This window comes from Salmo trutta, chromosome 28 (assembly GCF_901001165.1).
Source record: "Salmo trutta chromosome 28, fSalTru1.1, whole genome shotgun sequence".
Taxonomy (NCBI): Eukaryota; Metazoa; Chordata; class Actinopteri; order Salmoniformes; family Salmonidae; genus Salmo; species Salmo trutta.
Window position 1 is genome coordinate 5341792 of NC_042984.1, and position 16494 is coordinate 5358285.

The 16494-nt window shown below is 48.0% G+C and overlaps 1 protein-coding gene across 1 annotated transcript in view; it reads left to right on the top strand.

Annotated features, from left to right (window-relative positions):
• The window catches only part of LOC115165305 (E3 ubiquitin-protein ligase UBR4-like), a 125507-nt gene that overhangs the window by 29276 nt on the left and 79737 nt on the right, over positions 1-16494 (top strand). Inside the window, 8 exon segments of the mRNA XM_029718365.1 lie at positions 6125-6312; positions 6553-6709; positions 6933-7018; positions 9318-9446; positions 9448-9488; positions 13812-13971; positions 14531-14656; positions 14952-15090. Of these exon segments, the coding sequence (XP_029574225.1) occupies positions 6125-6312; positions 6553-6709; positions 6933-7018; positions 9318-9446; positions 9448-9488; positions 13812-13971; positions 14531-14656; positions 14952-15090 (1026 nt within the window).

The window sequence follows — 16494 nt, forward strand, 5'->3', positions numbered from 1 at the left end:
CTGGTACCACCAGCACTGGATTACAGCAGAGGGCCTCCTGTAATGTCCTAAATGCTTTGGGGGCCCTTTCATCCCACTTGACCATGTTTGGCCCTCTGGCTCTAGTCATGTCGGTGAGTGGGGCGGCCACTGTGGCATAACTTGTTGAACTTCCAGTAGTACCCGGTCAGCCCTAGGAAGGCTCGAACCTGCTTCTTATTTACTGCTTTCGGCCATTCTCTAATGGCCTCCACCTTCTTACGTTGGGGTTTGATTAATCCTCTTCCCACGGTGTATCCCAGATACTCCGTTTCCTCTAACCCCACATAACACTTGGCAGGGTTCGCCGTGAGCCCTGCCTTTCTAAGGGCGTCTAACACCGCCTGTACCTGGGGTAAGTGGGATTCCCAATCTGGGCTGTAGATCCCCACGTCATCTAAATAAGCTGCGGCGTATGCTTGGTGCGATTTTAGGACCTTGTCCATGAGCCGTTGAAAGGTGGCTGGGGCCCCGTGTAGGCCGAATGGCATGACGGTGTATTGAAACAAACCGTCAGGGGTTGCAAAGACTGTGTTTTCTTTGGCCCTGGGGGTCAGAGGAATTTGCCAGTACCCTTTTGTCAGGTCCAGGGTTGTAATGTACCGAGCTTTACCAATTTTCTCCAGTAGTTCATCTACCCTGGGCATGGGGTAGGCATCAAACTTGGAGATTTCATTTACCTTCCGAAAGTCGTTACAGAACCGCAAAGACCCATCGGGCTTGGAGACCATCACAATTGGGCTAGACCACTCACTATGTGACTCTTCGATCACTCCAGCTGTCAACATTTTCTCCGTCTCTGCTCTAATCGCTGCCTGTCGAGCCTCGGGTACCCGATATGGCCTCATGCTCACTTTTCTCCCTGGTAGGGAAACGATATCATGAGCTGTAACCTCAGTTCGGCCGGGTACTTCTGAAAACACATCTCTGTTTTTCTGTATCAGGGTCTTTACTTCCTGTACTTATGCTGGGGACAAAGTAGGTGAAATATTTACTTCGGCTGTCTCCTGAGTGTGTGTGGGGTACGTGACCATTAGTGTTTCTCTCTCCATGCTTTTAACAGGTTTATGTGGTAGATCTGTTCCTGGGGCCGTCGACCTGGCTGTCGGATCCGATAATTAACTTATCCTATTCTCTCCAGTACCTCATATGGTCCTTTCCATGTGGCTAGTAGTTTGCACTCTACCGTGGGGATCAGCACTAACACCTTATCTCCCGGTTGAAATTCCCTCAGGGTAGCCTGCCGGTTATAAGTGTGCCGCTGGTGCTCTTGTGCTTGTCTCATGTGCTCTCTGACGATGGGCATGACTGTGGCTATCCTGTTTTGCGTTGCCGTGACGTGCTCTATGACACTAGTATATGGGGTGGATTGGTGTTCCCAGGTTTCCCGGGCGATGTCTAAGATTCCCCGGGGGTGCCTCCCATATACCAGCTCGAAGGGAGAAAACCCCAGCGAGGCTTGAGGAACCTCTCTAATGGCAAACATCAGATATGGCAACATGCAATCCCAGTTTTTCCCATCCTTGTCGATTACCTTCCTGCGCATTGACTTCAGGGTCCGGTTGAATCTCTCAACCAGTCCGTCCGTCTGTGGATGGTAAACCGATGTCCTCAACTGTTTCACCTGCCACAATTTACAAAGGTCCGCCATAAGGCGGGACATAAAGGGGGTCCCCTGGTCAGTAAGGATCTCCTTTGGGACCCCTACCCTGGTGAACAATAGCACTAGTTCCTTGGCGATATTTTTGGAAGCCATTGTCCGAAGGGGAATGGCTTCTGGGTAGCGAGTGGCATAATCTAGAATGACCAGAATGTATTGGTGCCCTCTGGCGGATTTGGGTAGTGGGCCCACTATATCCATCGCAATCCTCTCAAATGGCGTTTCGATTATGGGGAGTGGCACTAACGGGCTTCTAAACGCTGGTCGGGGAGCTGTTACCTGGCACTCTCCACAATGCCGAGCCACTTCAGCCTGAATTCCTGGCCAGTAAAACCTCCTTACAATCCGGTCTCGGGTTTTATCGATACCAAGGTGTCCACCCAGAATGTGCCCATGAGCTAGATCCAGTACGGTCTTCCTGTACCGGGTGGGGACCAACAACTGTTCCACCACATCAACCCCTATTTTTGAGACTCTGTACATTTTTCACGATGAAATGGGGAAAACTATTAGGTATCATCCCATCATTTATGGGAGTACCATCTACGACCTGCATGTCTGCTCTGGCTTGCTGCAGGGTTGGATCCTGGTGTTGGGCCGTCCCGAAATTAGTCATGGACCCTGCCAGGTCTGCTGGTTCTAGATAGTCGTCCTCTGGATTCAGATCGACCCCAGCCCCACTAGTACTGGGCTGTTCATTATCAACGAGGTTTGCCACTTCATCCTCATCCTCCCCTACTAGTACCTGTGAGGTTGGCCCCTGGGAGACCTCTTTTCTTGGTTGAAGGCCCCATGCTTCTTCCTGCTTGGTCAGGGTTGTTGGCTTCTCAAATATGCCGTTCTTTTGGCCTAACTTCGCAAAGTTAGGAAAGTATCTACCCAATATTACATCATATGGCGGGATTATGAGGTCGGCGTGGTCCCAAAGATGCCATATGATGTAATATTGGGTAGATACTTTGCTAACTTTGCGAAGTTAGGCCAAAAGAACGGTATATTTGAGAAGTAGTGCTTCAACCTCCTTCCCTTCAACCTTCACCCTGCACATATGTTTGTTTCTGGATCTTTTCAAGTACAGTGGTTACCACAGGACATGCATACCATATCTCATCTTCTTTTTCACCGAGGTTACTTTGCATTGGTTCTTCTTTAATAGGGCAGTAGGCTGCAATATGTCCTGGTCGATTACAATTGTAACAGATAATAGGGTTTCGGGGGGGAGACCTCCTCGACCCCCAGTCCCGGTTTCCGGCTTTTTCCTTAGTGTCTCGGCCCGATTCTGATTCTTTCCTCATGGCCCCACGCTGCTCTCCTCCCCCTCCACCTGTTGGGACAGTCTTACCCTGTCCGCTTGTTCTCCCAGGCCTGGGGAATGGGAATCTTTCCTCCTGCGCCTGCTCAGCTGTTCCTGCCGTACAATACCGTTCAACCAGGCCCACGAGATGGTCGGCGGAAAGTACCTCGTTCTGGCCAACCCATCGTCGCACTTCTTGGGGTAGACCTCGCTGAAACTGGTTGAGTATGATGGTCTCGACGACCTCGGAGGACGAACGGGTCTCCGGTCGCAACCATTTCCGTGCCAGGTGAATCAAGTCGAACATCTGTGTTCGAGGGGGGTTATCCCGGTCTGTAGGACCACTGATGGAAGCGGTGTGCCCTCACGGTATCGGTCACTCCAAGTCTAGTCAGAATCTCTCCCTTGAGTTTATCGTAATCCTGTGCATCCTTCAACTCCATGTCGAAATATGCTTTTTGAGCGTCCCCTGCCAGGTATGGTGCCAGAAGCCCTGCCCATTCTTCTTTCGGCCACTTCTCCCTCTGCCGTCCTTTCGAAGGTGGTAAGATATGCTTCCACATCATCCTGCGCTGTCATTTTTTGAAGAAAATGATTGGCCCACCTTTGGGTATTTGCAGCTGGTAACTGAGCCCCAGGCCGCAGGTAAGGTCAAGGATAGCAGGGTTCGGTACACAAATCTGGTTCTCGGTAGGTCCAGGTCTAAACGCCAACAGGTAAGTCCAAAACAATCCAGCTCGTACACGGTAAATCCAGCCAATGTAGATTGTTTCTTTCTCTATGGTTCATAGATCCTTCCCGCCCTCTCTCTCTCTTCCTGGTTTTTCTTGACCCTTTATCTGTGGGTCGGCTCCACCTTCTGAGGGTTCCCCTTGCTTCTGGGAATTGTAGTTTTGGCAGTCGGACATTTTTTGTGATCTGTAGTTCTGATCGGGGTGGCCATTTTAGTGATCGGGCAGAGCCCGTTTATTAGTTCTGCCCTCTCATATCTGCCATTTATCACTAGACCCCCTTCTTTGCCACTGTATGTATGTATGTATGTATGTATGTATGTATGTATGTATGTATGTATGTATGTATATGAGCCTTATTATGATGCATGCCATTTAGCAGACACTTATCCAAAGCAACTTACAGTACAGTGAGCGCAGATATTTTTTGTGTATGTGGCCCCAACGGAAATCAAACCCACGACCGTGATGTTACTAGAGCCATGCTCTTACCAACTGAGCCACCACACAGAACCATCTCCACCCACTATAGAAGTGTTATACTCTTACCATCTATAGCAGTGTTATACTCTTACATCTATAGCAGTGTTATACTCTTACCATCTATAGCAGTGTTATACTCTTACATCTATAGCAGTGTTATACTCTTACCATCTATAGCAGTGTTATACTCTTACATCTATAGCAGTGTTATACTCTCACCATCTATAGCAGTGTTATACTCTCACCATCTATAGCAGTGTTATACTCTCACCATCTATAGCAGTGTTATACTCTCACCATCTATAGCAGTGTTATACTCTTACATCTATAGCAGTGTTATACTCTTACCATCTATAGCAGTGTTATACTCTTACCAACTGAGCCACCACACAGAATCATCTCCACCCACTATAGAAGTGTTTATATTTCAGCAGCAGAGAGAAGACAGAGGACAGCAAGAACAGCTAATGTTTCAGGTCAGCAGCTAGCTTTCTGTCCCTTAGGTCACACTGTAGTTTACACCTCGCAGTCATGGTTAATATGCTTACTTTATTGTATGAACCACAATAAAGTTTGATTTTTGGACTGGTGCACCACCACCCAAGCTGAGTAGAGGCAGTAGCATCAGAGTCCTAGAAATACAGAGTTCTGAAAGAGATGGAGAATTTTGATGGGTTCTATGTTGGCATCAAAAGTTCCAAGACCAATAGTTGTAACACAAATTAGATTGTCGTGAAATTTTTGTTGCCAACACAATCTCTGTATTTCTTAGTCTATGAGTAGCGCTGAATGTTAGCCTCACAAGGCCAATATCCTAAATATGGCATAAAATACTTTTATCTTACCCTTTTTGATGCATGCTATTATATGCATTTTTAATCTCGGCTTCAGTTGATCAGTAGTTTACTTGCGATCACTTGTCGTGGCATGTGTGACAGCAGGCCAATTGCACCAAAGGAATTTTGCCATAGTTCTGACCTTGTGAATGGTTATGACAGTGTGATGAAGGTTAAATGTAACTTTTATGATGGCTAAATGTAGCCTGGTGTTATGAGACTATTGTTATAGTGGCTAAGTGTACTGTTATGAATGCTAAATGTATTATGATGGCCAAATGGCTGCGTTTACACAGGCAGCCCAATTCTGATCTTTTGTCCAATCAGGTCTTTTTCAGAGATTATGATTAGTCAAAAGAACAATTAGTGAAAATCAATATCAGAATTGGGCTGCCTGTGTAAACACAGCCAATGTAGTCTTATGAAGGCTACATTTTTCCTACTGTTATGAAGGCTGAATGTTGCCTTGCAAAGACTGATGTAGTTGTTATGAAGAAATGTAGTTGTTATGAAGGCTAAATGTAGTGTTATGCACTGCAAAAAAATGTGAATCTTACCTCGATTGTATTGAGATGAAGTTAAAATGGCTTGTTCCGAGTTGATTTTGCTCACCCAGAAAATATATCTTGTTTTAAGATATTCTGACTTGTTTCGAGCCCTGTTAAATTATCTACCAGTCCACTAAGATAATTTGCCTTGGTAAGACGTCTTAACATCAAATATCTTAAAATAAGAATTTCTTATCCCCAATTTGTATCAAGCCTCTTTATTTTTTTTATTTTTTTTTAGGTTTAAGTTAGAAAAATGATTAGCCAGTACGCTAAAATTATTTACTTTAGTAGAACATCAAGTCAATGCATTCTAATGGTAAGAGATATCTAGGTAAGATAAACGTTTATTTTTTGTAATTTTTTTTTGCAGTGTGAAGGCTAAATGTCGTGTTTTCAAATACTAATTTAATGCAATGTTATGAAGGCTAAACGAGAGAGAGAGCCGACTTAGGACATGAATATAAATGCCGTAGGATGATGGCATGTTGAGAACTGAACCCTGAGACATGGCCGTCTGTGTGTAACCTCGTGTCCTACCCATCCTGATCCAGATGACGACAGCGAGCCCATCTTAGGTCTGTGGTTCGAGGAGACCATCTCACCAACTAAAGACAAGGTGGCCCCCCCACCACCTCCACCACCGCCGCCCCTGGAGACCTCTCCCAGACTGAAGAGCCCCTCCAAGCAGAACGCAGGAGAGAACGGAAACATCCTAGCCGGACGCAAGGACCCCGAGCTGGTGAGGCCTTGGGGGTGTTAGGAAACACAACATGGATTTGGAAAATGAATCTATAGTAACAGGCATTGGCTGTGGTCTGATTTCTGTACACTTCTCCCAACGTAGGCCGTCATTGTAAATAAGAATTTGTCCTTAACTGACTTGCCTAGTTAAATAAATAAAATACATCCTAGGTTGAAACTATGCTACAGGCCTGTGTGTATTACTGTTAAATATTGATTTTATTAATTGATGTTTCAGTTCCTGAGTCTGGCCTCCAGCATCCTGAATTTCATCACCACCTCCATGTTGAAGTCCAGGAACAACTTTATCAGGAACTACCTGTCTGTCTCCCTGACAGAACAACACATGGCCACGCTGGCCAGCATCATCAAGGACGTCGACAAAGACGTCAAAGGTTGGTTGGAATAAAAATACAATTTTATTATTATCATCGTACATGCGTTTAGTAAATGCGCTCTCTCTCGCTCGCTCTCAGCCTGAAGTATTTCCATTCAATTGAAACTATTGATGCCCTTGGATGGGAAAGTGTTTTCATAAAATGTTTTAATGCAAATCAGGTGTTAAGACACTTGACGTGTCTTTAATAAATTCCTAATTGAATATTGTCTCCCCCCCAGGTTCCTCAGATGAAGAGTTTGCCTCGGCTCTGTATCTCTTCAACCATACCCTGGTGACGTCGGACCTACCCTCTCCAGCCCTGCAGGTTAGGCCCCGGGGAACATCTTTCTAATGCAGTTATTTATCTCTCATTATTTAATTACAAGTGACTCGAGTCCTGTCACTACTAATAACCTGGACTGAAATATACTTTTTATTTGAAAGAAGAAGAAAAAATGTTGTTTACTGCACCTTTTTAAGAACTTAATTTGAACAGACGTAGTCAGGGGGAAGGGAACAGACGTACTCGGGGGGAAGGGAACGGACGTACTCGGGGGGGGGGGGGGGGGGAAGGGAACGGACGTAGTCGGGGGGGAAGGGAACGGACGTAGTCGGGGGGGAAGGGAACGGACGTAGTCGGGGGGGAAGGGAACGGACGTAGTCGGGGGGGAAGGGAACGGACGTAGTCGGGGGGGAAGGGAACGGACGTAGTCGGGGGGGAAGGGAACGGACGTAGTCGGGGGGGAAGGGAACGGACGTAGTCGGGGGGGAAGGGAACGGACGTAGTCGGGGGGGAAGGGAACGGACGTAGTCGGGGGGGAAGGGAACGGACGTAGTCGGGGGGGAAGGGAACGGACGTAGTCGGGGGGGGAAGGGAACGGACGTAGTCGGGGGGGAAGGGAACGGACGTAGTCGGGGGGGAAGGGAACGGACGTAGTCGGGGGGGAAGGGAACGGACGTAGTCGGGGGGGAAGGGAACGGACGTAGTCGGGGGGGAAGGGAACGGACGTAGTCGGGGGGTAAGGGAACGGACGTAGTCGGGGGGAAAGGGAACGGACGTAGTCGGGGGGGAAAGGGAACGGACGTAGTCGGGGGGGGAAAGGGAACGGACGTAGTCGGGGGGGAAGGGAACGGACGTAGTCGGGGGGGGAGGGAACGGACGTAGTCGGGGGGGGAAGGGAACGGACGTAGTCGGGGGGGGAAGGGAACGGACGTAGTCGGGGGGGAAGGGAACGGACGTAGTCGGGGGGGAAGGGAACGGACGTAGTCGGGGGGGAAGGGAACGGACGTAGGAGGGAGGAAAAGGGAACGGACGTAGTCGGGGGGGAAAGGGAACGGACGTAGTCGGGGGGGAAAGGGAACGGACGTAGTCGGGGGGGAAAGGGAACGGACGTAGTCGGGGGGGAAGGGAACGGACGTAGTCGGGGGGGAAGGGAACGGACGTAGTCGGGGGGGGGCGGGAAGGGAACGGACGGAGTCGGGGGGGGGAGGGAAAGGGAACGGACGTAGTCGGGGGGGGGAGGGAAGGGAACGGACGTAGTCGGGGGGAAGGGAACGGTCGTAGTCGGGGGGGAAAGGGAACGGTCGTAGTCGGGGGGGGGGGGAAAGGGAACGGTCGTAGTCGGGGGGGGGGGGAAAGGGAACGGACGTAGTCGGGGGGGGGGGAAAGGGAACGGACGTAGTCGGGGGGGGGGGAAAGGAACGGAGTAGTCGGGGGGGGAAAGGGAACGGACTTAGTCGGGGGGGGGAAGGGAACGGACGTAGTCGGGGGGGGAAAGGGAACGGACGTAGTCAGGGGGGAAAGGAAAAAAGGAAGTAGTAGGTGGGGGGGGGAAAAGGGAATGACGTAGTCGGGGGGGGGGGGAAAGGAAAACGGACGTAGTCGGGGGGGGGGGGGGAAAGGGAACGGAGTAGTCGGGGGGGGAAAGGGTTACGGGACGTTAGCGCGGGGGGGGGGGGAAAGGGGGTACGGACGTAGTCGGGGAGGGGGGCGGAAAGGGTTCGGCCGTAGCGGGGGGGGAAGGGGTCGGACGTAGGCGGGGGGGGGGGGAAGGGAACGGACGTAGTCGGGGGGGGAAGGGAACGGAAGTAGTAGGGGGGGGGGAAAGGAAAGGACGTAGCGGGGGGGGGCAAGGGAACGGACGTAGTCGGGGTGGGAAATGGGGAGACGGGACGTATTCGGGGGGGGGGAAGGAACGGAGTAGTGGGGGGGGAAAGGGAACGGACGTAGTCGGGGGGGGGAAGGGAACGGACGTAGTCGGGGGGGGGGAAAGGGAACGGACGTAGTCGGGGGGGGGGAAAGGGGTACGGACGTAGTCGGGGGGGGGGAAGGGAACGGACGTAGTCGGGGGGGGGGAAAGGAACGGACGTAGTCGGGGGGGGGGGGAAAGGGAACGGACGTAGTCGGGGGGGGGAAAGGGAACGGACGTAGTCGGGGGGGGGGGGAAAGGGAACGGACGTAGTCGGGGGGGGGGGGAAAGGGAACGGACGTAGTCGGGGGGGGGGGGGGAAAGGGAACGGACGTAGTCGGGGGGGGGAAGGGAACGGACGTAGTCGGGGGGGGGGGAAGGGAACGGACGTAGTCGGGGGGGGAGTATGACATAAGTCTTATTCGTCTTTCCCAGAACACTCTGCTGCAGCAGTTGGGCGTTGCTCCGTTCTCTGAGGGCCCGTGGCCCTTGTACATCAACCCCCAGTCCCTGTCGGTGCTCTCCAGAGTCCTGCTCATCTGGCAGCACAAGGCCTCTCTGCAGGGGAGACCCAGACGTACCTGAGTGTATAACGATCTGGGAGAGGTAAGACCACATTAAAACCTCTTACATCTAGACGTTCCGATAGCGGAACACCTGCTCCAATATCCAATGATAGGCGTGGCGCGAAATACAAACTCCTCGAAAATCCGAAAACTTCCATTTTTCAAACATATGACTATTTTACACCATTTTAAAGACAAGACTCTCCTTTATCTAACCACACTGTCCGATTTCAAAAAGGCTTTACAGCGAAAGCAAAACATTAGATTATGTCAGCAGAGTACCCAGCCAGAAATAATCAGACACCCATTTTTCAAGCTAGCTATCAAAAACCAGCTTTTTACATTAGCATGTGACGTTCAGAACTAGCATTCCCACCGAACACTTCCGGTGAATTTACTAAATTACTCACGATAAACGTTCACAAAAAACATAACAATTATTTTAAGAATTATAGATACAGAACTCCTTTATGCAATCGCGGTGTCCGATTTTAAAATCGCTTTTCGGCGAAAGCACATTTTGCAATATTCTGAGTAGATAGCCCGGCCATCATGGCTAGCTATTTTGACACCCACCAAGTTTGGTACTCATCAGAAAAATGTCATTACCTTTGTTGTTCTTCGTCAGAATGCACTCCCAGGACTTCTACTTCAATAACAAATGTTGGTTTGGTTCCAAATAATCCATAGTTATATCCAAATAGCGGCGTTTTGTTATGCGTTCAAGACACTATCCGAAGGGTAAAGAAGGGTGACGCGCCCGGCGCGTTTCATGACAAAAAAATTCAAAATATTCCATTACCGTACTTCGAAGCATGTCAAACGCTGTTTAAATCAATTTTTATGCAATTTTTCTCGTAAAAAAAGCGATATTCCGACCGGGAAACCCTGTTTTCGTTCAAAGACTGAAAATAAAAACATGGAGTCGTCTTGTGCACGCGCGCCCCAGTCTCATTGTTCTCAGATTGACCACTTACCAAATGCGCTACTGTTTTTCAGCCATGGCCTGCAAAGTCATCATTCAACGTTCTGGCGCCTTCTGAGAGCCTATGGGAGCGTTAGAAAATGTCACGTTACAGCAGAGATCCCCTGTTTTGGATAGAGATAATCAAGAAGGCCAAGAAATGGTCAGAGGGCGCTTCCTGTTTGGAATCTTCTCAGGTTTTGGCCTGCCAAATGAGTTCTGTTATACTCACAGACACCATTCAAACAGTTTTAGAAACTTTGGAGTGTTTTCTATCCAAAGCTAATAATTATATGCATATTCTATTCATAATCAGATTCAATCGGGTACGTTTTTTATCCGGCCGTGAAAATACTGCCACCTATCCATAACAAGTTAAATAAAACACTTTTGATATTATATTGTAACTTAAGTTTCCCAACAGACACCAAAAATTGTCGCTCAAACAGAAGGGAGAACTAACAAAGAGTCTCACTAAGAACAACCAAAACGAAACAGGTTGGGTTTTTAAATAAACCCATGGAGGTGTCCACTGAAAGCTGCAAGCAACAAGATATTTGGGCCCTAAAAGACACCCACCGTAAGTGGCCACTAAATAAAATAAATCAAATCCCACACCGCTCTGTAATATGGAGGAGGAGGAAGACCCACACCGCTCTGTAATATGGAGGAGGAGGAAGACCCACACCGCTCTGTAATATGGAGGAGGAGGAAGACCCACACCGCTCTGTAATATGGAGGAGGAGGAAGACCCACACCGCTCTGTAATATGGAGGGGGAGGAAGACCCACACCGCTCTGTAATATGGAGGGGGAGGAAGACCCACACCGCTCTGTAATATGGAGGGGGAGGAAGACCCACACCGCTCTGTAATATGGAGGAGGAGGAAGACCCACACCGCTCTGTAAAATGGAGGAGGAGGAAGACCCACACCGCTCTGTAATATGGAGGAGGAGGAAGACCCACACCGCTCTGTAATATGGAGGAGGAGGAAGACCCACACCGCTCTGTAATATGGAGGAGGAGGAAGACCCACACCGCTCTGTAATATGGAGGAGGAGGAGGACCCACACCGCTCTGTAATATGGAGGAGGAGGAAGACCCACACCGCTCTGTAATATGGAGGAGGAGGAAGACCCACACCGCTCTGTAATATGGAGGAGGAGGAAGACCCACACCGCTCTGTAATATGGAGGAGGAGGAAGACCCACACCGCTCTGTAATATGGAGGATAAGACCCACACGCTCTGTAATATGGAGGATAAAGACCCACACCGCTCTGTAATATGGAGGGGGAGGAAGACCCACACCGCTCTGTAATATGGAGGGGGAGGAAGACCCACACCGCTCTGTAATATGGAGGGGTAGGAAGACCCACACCGCTCTGTAATATGGAGGGGGAGGAAGACCCACACTGCTCTGTAATATGGAGGAGGATGAAGACCCACACCGCTCTGTAATATGGAGGAGGAGGAAGACCCACACCGCTCTGTAATATGGAGGAGGAGGAAGACCCACACCGCTCTGTAATATGGAGGAGGAAGACCCACACCGCTCTGTAATATGGAGGATAAAGACCCACACCGCTCTGTAATATGGAGGATAAAGACCCACACCGCTCTGTAATATGGAGGAGGAGGAAGACCCACACCGCTCTGTAATATGGAGGAGGAGGAAGACCCACACCGCTCTGTAATATGGAGGAGGAGGAAGACCCACACCGCTCTGTAATATGGAGGAGGAGGAAGACCCACACCGCTCTGTAATATGGAGGATAAAGACCCACACCGCTCTGTAATATGGAGGAGGAGGATAAAGACCCACACCGCTCTGTAATATGGAGGAGGAGGAAGACCCACACCGCTCTGTAATATGGAGGAGGAGGAAGACCCACACCGCTCTGTAATATGGAGGATAAAGACCCACACCGCTCTGTAATATGGAGGAGGAGGAAGACCCACACCGCTCTGTAATATGGAGGAGGAGGAAGACCCACACCGCTCTGTAATATGGAGGAGGAGGAAGACCCACACCGCTCTGTAATATGGAGGAGGAGGAGGACCCACACCGCTCTGTAATATGGAGAAGGAGGAAGACCCACACCGCTCTGTAATATTGTGTAAACCAAACAGGGAGACAAAATAAAAGGCTTTGTTTTTCACACTTAGAGGGAGAGCGCATCCAACATCTCTGAACTGGAACACTGGGCCAGCTCTTGGTTCAGGAGAGACCAAACCAATCCATATTAAACATACATTGGTCAGAAAAACAATGACATTTAAAAAAAAAAAAAATTTAATTGCCAGTTGACTTTTTTTTTTCTCACTCATATTGTTTTATTCTGAAAATAACCTATCTGTTGTGACTGCATTGATGCGTCCTCTCCTTCGGTTCAGTAGCCTGTCCAACTTTTATGCATGTAACTGCATGCACACAAGGGTGTGAACGATGCTGAGTGGGTGTAGACAAAGAAAAGCTCTCACTCACTCACTCACTCACTCACTCACTCACTCACTCACTCACTCACTCACTCACTCACTCTCACCAAAACACTAAAATGCCATTTTTCTCAAAAGTTTATCAACGTTCAAAGCAGAATTACTTTCCCATTGTTTCTCAACTGTAGTGTATAATATACAATTTTCTAGCTCTGAGTCTCTACTTTTATCCAATGTAAAAAAAATTAAAAAAACTGAAATTCAAATTTTGCTACATAAGACCAAATCCAGGTGGTGAGTCACATATGACTGTCATAACTGTTGCTGTTCGCGCCAACGATAGGTAGACCTTTCCCTATTCTAATGGGATACATATACGGGGCACCTTCCAGCATTCAGATGCTTGTAAAATGGATTTAGTCATGTCATAGGCTTTATTAGTTGAGTTGACAACCAATGTAATTTGTCTGGATCATTGTAACCAAATGCACTGTAGAAAGTTGTGTTTTACCGGAGTTGTGTAGCCTACCAGAGTGGACGCAACTACTGATTCAGAATTATCAATCAGTCAGATTTTAATTGTTCATGTTCACCGTAAGAAATAGTTTTGGTTTAAACAGTCAGTGTATTTGGTCTTTTTTTACATGAACAGTGTAATTTCTAATTTCATGAAGGACAGCAACCAGTTTATTTATTTTGGCGCGTGGTTGCATTCATTGGTCTGAGCGGGAGAAGTTCTGTAAAATTCCAAACTGAAATTTCCAATTTTGCTTTTGAGGTAAAATCCAAATGTCAATTTTATGAATTGGCTAAATGCCATGTTAATTTCTATAGATAAATATTGACAGTACTAGCTAAAGAAATAAAAAATAAAAAAAACATTTTTGTTCAGAACTCTTATCTCCCTTTAAAATAAAACATGTTTACACAAGGTTTCTCTCTCTTCCCCTCGTCCCTCTAGGTTTGTGGGCACCTTGAAGCAGCACACCATTCAGGGCTCTGTCCCCGGCGATGAGGACCTAAACGTAGAGCACCTCCAGCTCCTGCTGCTGCTCTTCCACAACCTGTCTGAGAGGGGGAGGCGCGCCGTGCTCACCCTGGTCACCCAGGCCATCACAGAGGTATTTAAATGCTCTTTAACTAGGTTGTCTTTGTGTTGTCTTACCAAGGCTTGGACTCGCGTCACAACTATCATGGCTCCTGACTCTACCAGTGGTCTCAGACTTGGACTCGGTCTTGATCAGTACTGACTTTGTTGTCAGAAAGTCTCTATCCCTGCTTAAATCAACATATTTCAAATATTTACAAAAACACATTTAGTGCAGATGCAAAGTTTGGTAACAGATTGATGGTAACTAACCGCCGTTCTGTTACCAAACTTTACATTTGCACTGTTCTTCAAGTAAAACTTTATCTTGTGTCTCCACATCATTCTGTTACTGTGGAATTGCCCATAGATACTGTAAATAGCTAGCTACCCTTATGAATGTGCAACACAGCAAGCTAGCAAGGTTTCTTATATGTCAAACCAATAAGATGGCGTCGACAGACATGGCAGCTCTGCTTCTATCGCCGAAGCAATAATTACAATCATTTCGCTACACACTTCATAACATCTGCTAAGTATGTGACCAATAATATTTGATTTAATAAAGTCCAATCTCCTCTCCTCTCTCTCAGGTGGCGGGTCCCCAGCATCAGGAGGCCCAGCTCAGAGCCGTACCCCTCAACCTGGCCCGCATGCTGCTGGTGCTAGACTACCTGTTGCACCAGTACTCGAAGGTCCCCATGTACCTCTTCCAACAGGTAGGTTGAATGGCTGCTCCGTCCTTTTTTAGTGTTGGGTTGCGGTTTAGAATGGGTAGAAATTGTGTTCATTACCAGCATGGTTTTATTAACACTCTTGAATCAATGTTCACGGCCCAGTGGAAATCAAATTAGCATAATACTAAAATCCCCATCAAAATGTCTGTTTTTAAAAACCCATATTTGGAGTTTTATTGTCCAGCAACATTTTCTCTTTTTGCAGTAGGTCGTTGGTCAGAAGAGGTAGCCCTCCTAACACAGTGACTGACTGGGTCTATCGATCTATTGCTTGCAGGTCCAGTACAATCTGCTGACCCCTCCGTGGTCAGGCCAGGGTTCAGTCCAGGACGGGTCCAAACGCAGCGCCCTGCCGCTCTACTGCGGCTTTAAAGAGGTGGAGGAGAACTGGTCCAAGCACTGCTCGGCAGGTAGGAGTAAGTCAAAGCCTTTCTGTTCTGTTTTGTTATTTTTAAAGGGGAATAACCTCATCTATAGATCTGGGCGGTATGGACAAACATCCATATCATGATAAATTGACTGCATTGTCACGATAACGGTAAATTGACTGAATTGTCACGATAACGGTAAATTGACTGAATTGTCACAATAACGGTAAATTGACTGAATTGTCACAATAACGATAAATTGACTGAATTGTGACTGCATTGTCACAATAACGATAAATTGACTGAATTGTGACTGCATTGTCACAATAACGATAAATTGACTGCATTATCACGATAACGGTAAATTGACTGAATTGTCACAATAACGATAAATTGACTGAATTGTCACAATAACGATAAATTGACTGAATTGTCACAATAACGATAAATTGACTGAATTGTGACTGCATTGTCACGATAACGATAAATTGACTGCATTATCACGATAACGGTAAATTGAACAATCCGTTTATAATAATGTGCACTAGCTACTTTATTATAAACTCAGCAAGAAAAGAAACATTCTCTTTCTGTCAACTGCGTTTATTTTCAGCAAACTTAACATGTGTAAATATTAGTATGAACATAACAAGATTCAACAACTGAGACACAAACTGAACAAGTTCCACAGACATGTGACTAACAGAAATTGAATAATGTCCCTGAACAAAGGGGGGGTCAAAATCAAAAGTAACAGTCAGTATCTGGTGTGACCACCAGCTGCATTAAGTACTGCAGTACATCTGCTCCTCATGGACTGCACCAGATTTGCCATTTCTTGCTGTGAGATGTTACCCCACTCTTCCACCAAGGCACCTGCAAGTTCCCAGACATTTCTGGGGGGAATGGCCCTAGCCCTCTCCTCCGATCCAACAGGTCCCAGACGTGCTCAATGGGATTGCGATCCAGGCTCCTCGCTGGCCATGGCAGAACACTGACATTCCTGTCTTGCAGGAAATCACGCACAGAACGAGCAGTATGGCTGGTGGCATTGTCATGCTGGAGGGTCATGTCAGGATGAGCCTGCAGGAAGGGTACCACATGAGGGAGGAGGATGTCTTCCCTGTAACGCACAGCATTGAGATTGCCTGCAATGACAACAAGCTCAGTCCGATGATGCTGTGACACACCGCCCCAGACCATGACGGACCCTCCAACTCCAAATCGATCCCGCTCCAGAGTACAGGCCTCGGTGTAACGCTCATTCCTTCGACGATAAACGCGAATCTGACCGTCACCCCTGGTGAGACAAAACCGCAACTTGTCAGTGAAGAGCACTTTTTGCCAGTCCTGTCTGGTCCAGCGACAGTGGGTTTGTGCCCATAGGCGACGTTGTTGCCGGTGATGTCTGGTGAGGACCTGCCTTACAACAGGCCTACAAGCCCTCAGTCC